At 45.3% G+C, this 4,738-nt stretch overlaps 1 protein-coding gene across 3 annotated transcripts; it reads right to left on the bottom strand.

The window, feature by feature from the left end:
- Window positions 1-287: 287 nt before the first annotated feature.
- CETN2 (centrin 2) lies at window positions 288-4,645 on the bottom strand. 3 transcript variants are annotated; one of them, XM_022565958.2, is made up of 5 exons: window positions 4,541-4,645; window positions 3,520-3,678; window positions 3,133-3,261; window positions 1,590-1,727; window positions 288-1,158 (listed from the first exon to the last, which is right to left on the bottom strand). In XM_022565958.2, the coding sequence occupies exons 1-5, from the start codon at window positions 4,541-4,543 to the stop codon at window positions 1,069-1,071; spliced, it is 519 nt and encodes a 172-aa protein (XP_022421666.1). In that variant the 5' UTR covers window positions 4,544-4,645; the 3' UTR covers window positions 288-1,068. The 3 variants fall into 3 exon arrangements, with proteins under 3 accessions (XP_022421666.1, XP_089760143.1, XP_089760141.1); XM_089904017.1 differs by lacking the exon at window positions 4,541-4,645 and adding an exon at window positions 4,404-4,500; XM_089904015.1 differs by lacking the exon at window positions 4,541-4,645 and adding an exon at window positions 4,288-4,497.
- Between the last annotated feature and the right edge of the window lie 93 nt (window positions 4,646-4,738).

The following is a 4,738-nucleotide window of genomic DNA, read 5'->3' as shown; positions in this document are numbered from 1 at the left end:
CAATTTGTCCCAAGCACAAATTACCAATAAGACTCTTTTCCAGCTGTACACTTTGCCAAAACTATTTTTTTGGGCATCATTTAGGCTTATGCAAAACAGTCAACTAATTTTAGAAACTGATGGGTTCCCAGGGCAAAAAGCAATTCGCATCCATAGTAAAGGATCATTTTGTTTTCTGTTCACGGGCTGGCAAGGAGCTTGGGATCTACCAGGCTACGTTCAATGAAATGGTTCAGAAGCTGAACTCATAGTCAAGGCTAAAGAAGTCATCCTTAGAGAACAAGAGCTCAAAATAAGAAAGGCTTTATTTGAAGACAAAACAAATAGCGTGCATGCGCACGCACACACACACACACACATCCAAATGCAAGTAAGAGAGTTCACTGGGTTTTATAAAAGAGAAAGCTGCGGGCTTCCCTGGTGGCGCAGTGGTTGAGAGTCCGCCTGCCGATGCAGGGGACACGGGTTCGTGCCCTGGTCCGGGAAGATCCCACATGCCGCGGAGCGGCTGGGCCCGTGAGCCATGGCCGCTGAGCCTGAGCGTCCGGAGCCTGTGCTCCGCAACGGGAGAGGCCACAACAATGAGAGGCCCGCGTACCGCAAAAAAAAAAAAAAAAAAAAAAAAAAAGAGAGAGAGAGAAAGCTGCACTCAGGTGCCAGTTAAAATTGGAACCATTGAAGAGATGCCCCCTGCTTGTGGTGACACAAGTACAACGTGTGCCTGTGAAGAAGTTGCTCTGCGGTGGCATCAATGTGGGAATGCGGGACAAGAGTTAAGCGACACAAGGCAGAACAGCAGGTGTGCAAAAGCTCAAAGACCCTCTTCTCCACTCTAACGTGCTCTCGTGCTGCCCTGGGGAATTAAAGCAGTCAGTAGGTCACCTTGCAAAGAACCTCAGTTTCAAAGAACACTTTCAAAAGTTGAAAATAGATTCAGAGTTATTACTAAAGTCATACAGAGAGGTCAGTGGGGGAAAAATAATTTACGTTCTCAAAAACCAGGCTTCAGACAACAGCAGGCACGAAATCGAGTTCCACGTGCTCGCGTTATAACAGATGACACTGATCTTAATAAAGGCTGGTCTTCTTCATGATGCGCAGGAACTCGTGCTCATTGACTTCTCCATCTCCATCTCTATCGGCCTCATCAATCATTTCCTTCAGCACAGAAAAGATTCCGGTTAGATTAATTCATAAATGAAACGAAAACGTGACTAAGTAATAGGCTTTTAAAATGCTACATGAATAGACAATCGTGGTCCACCTGATGCAAATGTGCTGCTTTTTACAATGGCTTGGTTCCTGAAAAGTCATTTGAAAACCAAGCCATACTTTGCCACATGTGTATCACCTAGAAGGAAGCTCAACGATCATGTTGACTAGGGAGATTCCTAAAACCTAAAATAGTAAGTAAAATTGTTCACGTGTGTATTTTTCTGGGAGCAGCATCCATAGGTTTGTCACACTATCAAAAGAGAAATTAAGTGGTCAACAGAGCGACGAGAGAACACTAGTTTTCCTTCATATGTAACCAGAGAAAATGTAAGTCAGAAAAGCCACACAGGGCTCCGGGCTGATGCATCACAAACCTGCAGCTCCTCATCGGTGAGGTTTTCACCCAACTCCTTGGCCACACGTTTTAGATTTTTGAACGATATCTTCCCAGTTTCATCATCATCGAAGAGCTTGAAAGCTTTCAGGATTTCTTCTTTGGTATCTTTCTCAGACTTAACAAGTAGAACATAAAACACATGAATACGGAGACATTCATGACTCATACTTACTTGGCTCCTGCAGCCCCACCACCGCCCATCCCCCCTGCCCTGCACAGACATCTTGGTAACAGCCTTCATGACCACAGGGGCTAGATCACAGAAGATCACACATCAACGAGGGTAGAAAAAGGGGACAAACGATGAAATTATTAGAAACCCAGAGGCTAAAAAGGAAATATAAAGGATTGTATTTAAAACACTTTCTGTATAAACCAAAGAGAAAGTAGATGTGTTTTTAAGATATACAAGCAGATGGTGGAGTTAAATTTAGGGGAAATATACTGCTTAAGCTGGTGGAGGAGGGAGAATCTTGGTGAGGGTGGAGGGGGAGGGAGGAAAGAGAAGACTATTTCACTTGTTAGGAGATCACAAAGCGTTACTGGGATCCCAAGTACTCTAACAGAGGAAAAGAGTAAAATCTCCAAGAGCTCCAAGTCCAAATATTCCTGAAAGGTAGCTAAAGATAGAGTGAGCCTCTAATAAGACCAATCTGGGAATCAACCTTGAATGTGGGACAGCTTTACTAGGTTTTTACAGAATGTTAAACTTCCTGAACTCTTAAACTAGTCTCTGAAGAAAAATATAGGTGTGATTAGATAATTTCAAAGCAACAGGATTATTAGAGTAGGAACAGGCCTGTGCCCTGGGAAGCACACTTGAAACACTGATGGAGTTACTTTTCCACAGGCCAGTAGAACATAGCTGAGCCACATTAAGGAGGAGCCAGGAGGTCAACGAAAGAGAAATGGACCAATGTGAACATCTTTCCTGGGTGGGACACTCAGGGGACTGAGGTAGACTGGTGAGGTGTCATCTTAGAGTCTCTCTGGACCATTTGGACCCTTTAAAAGGGTGACACCCAAGAGACTAGAAAATGGGTGAATTCAACCTTGGAAGTGGTGAAAGACCAAATCCTCAGTGCGATAAAAACACAGCCTCAGGCTGAGGCTGCCCAGAATAACGACAAATAGGAGAGAAAAGAATTTCAAACTTTAAACACATGGACTTTGTCTTGTCAAAATGCGAGACGCTCTAATATTGTTGGTGGTATGAAAAGTTTTACTGCCTGTGGGTATCACACGGACATACCGGTTGGAGAAAGGCAATAGCAAAAAACATGATAGCAGGAAGACTTTTACTTCCTTTCAGAGGGTAAAATGACTTTCCCTGTGACTCTGTGGCCTTGAAGAAAGCCAAGTAGAACCTAAACATCGTAATTCTCAGTCACAAATACTCTCCTTTATCTGAACTCTCCAGTTTGTGTTAACTTTTCTTCAGTGAAGACATTCCCATATCGAGATTCAAATTTGTCCACCATTATTGGTGGAAAATATGCTGATCATCTTAGCTAACTTACCATTTTCTGAGTCATCACAGTCAAAAAGTCGCTAAAGTTCATTTTCCCTGTCCCTTCCTTATCAATTTCACTTATCATTTTCTTGATCTCTTCTTTCTTGGGTTCAAAGCCCAGTGCCCTCATTGCCACCTACAACAAAAAGAGGATCATCTCAATAGGCACATCTAAGCCCAGGCGCGAAACAATGACAGGGCTGAGAGTGTTAAGCCAGCATCTACCACAATCCTGTTAAAATGACTAAGAGACACTATAACATTAAACAAATTGATATGTGCGCTCAATTTTATTTAATAATTCTCGAGGTAAGTAAAGACAGGAAAACACAGCACAGAAGACAAAGAGGCAGAGAAAAGATAAGTCAGCAGAGCAGGAATGTATAGGGCTTGCCTTAAGTTCCTTAACATCAATTGTCCCAGTTCCGTCAGCATCAAAGAGATCAAAGGCTTCTCGAATTTCCTGTTTCTGCTCTTCAGTAAGCTCCGGTTTAGGACTCATCCTTTTTCGCTGGGCAGTTGATGCCACGTTTGCCTTCTTAAAGTTAGAGGCCTTTATATGTTTTACAAACACAGAAGCACAATATTAAGTAAGAGTCCATATTTTACATAAAATAGTTACAACCACACGTATTTTAAGATAGCTTATACCAACGAATTCCAAAACTTTGCTTAACAAACTATTGTTTGTAGAAGCAAGGAAATGCCTTGTTCTTTTGGACGTCTCTTATTGAAAAATCATCCCAAAAGAGAGCTAGCCAAGGAGCTGACTGGGGAGAACTGTACAGATAACCAGTTCTCCCTGAATCTGGGGATCCTAACTATAAAAATGTCCTTAGAACGCTACCCCGCTTCACTCTAAGTTCTCCGATTTTCTGATTACTTCTAGATTTAGGCCAAATATTACTAAGGTAAGATATATGTTCTGTCAATATCGAATAATAAAATTCAATCCCCTTGGTACCTCTGAGCCTTCTCCAAGAAGCTCAAAGCGTTTCCCTAAGTCCCTATATTTAACATTTTAAATGCATTAATAATCAAACATAATAAGCTGCCCCCCAGCTCTGTGTGGAAACTTTGGTAGAGGCGGCCAGAAGGCCAGAGTCAGAGAGGGGTCGGGGCCTGGGGGGAACCCGAGTCTTTTTTGCCCAGGGACGGTCACCGAAGGGGCTGGAGAAGGCCAGGGGAACCCGAGGGGCGGGTAGGGGGCGGCTGTGGCTGAAGGGGAGACAGCGACGAAGCACAGGCCCAGCAGGGCAGCCGGCATCTCTACCCTACCCTTCCGGGAAAGCTCTCAGAGGAAGAAGGAGTGCGCCAAGGCCGAGAACCGCGCAGGAGAGGCGGCGGGGCCTTGCCGAGGCCTGGGAAGGGCTCCGCCTCTGGACGCGGGGTTCCAGACGGCGGCACGCACTCACCATCGCGGATGGACTCCACTTCCCGTTGTTACGGCAACCGACGTACACAGTGACTCAACTCCGTTCCCACCGCCCCGCGCGCGCGGCGTCGCTCCCCATTGGCGGACCGCTCGCTGCCGCTCCCCATTGGCACAGGGCTGGAGTGGGTGGGGCTAAGCCAAAGAACTCCCGGCGCAGGGCCGGGGGCCGTGCGCTCGC

The sequence above is a fragment of the Delphinapterus leucas genome, chromosome X (genome assembly GCF_059928025.1).
Source record: "Delphinapterus leucas isolate spDelLeu-1000000601 "Yukka" chromosome X, BTC_Dleu_Yukka2, whole genome shotgun sequence".
In the NCBI taxonomy this organism is placed as follows: Eukaryota; Metazoa; Chordata; class Mammalia; order Artiodactyla; family Monodontidae; genus Delphinapterus; species Delphinapterus leucas.
The sequence above is the reverse complement of the archived record's forward strand: the minus strand, read 5'-3'. Positions and strand labels throughout refer to the sequence as shown.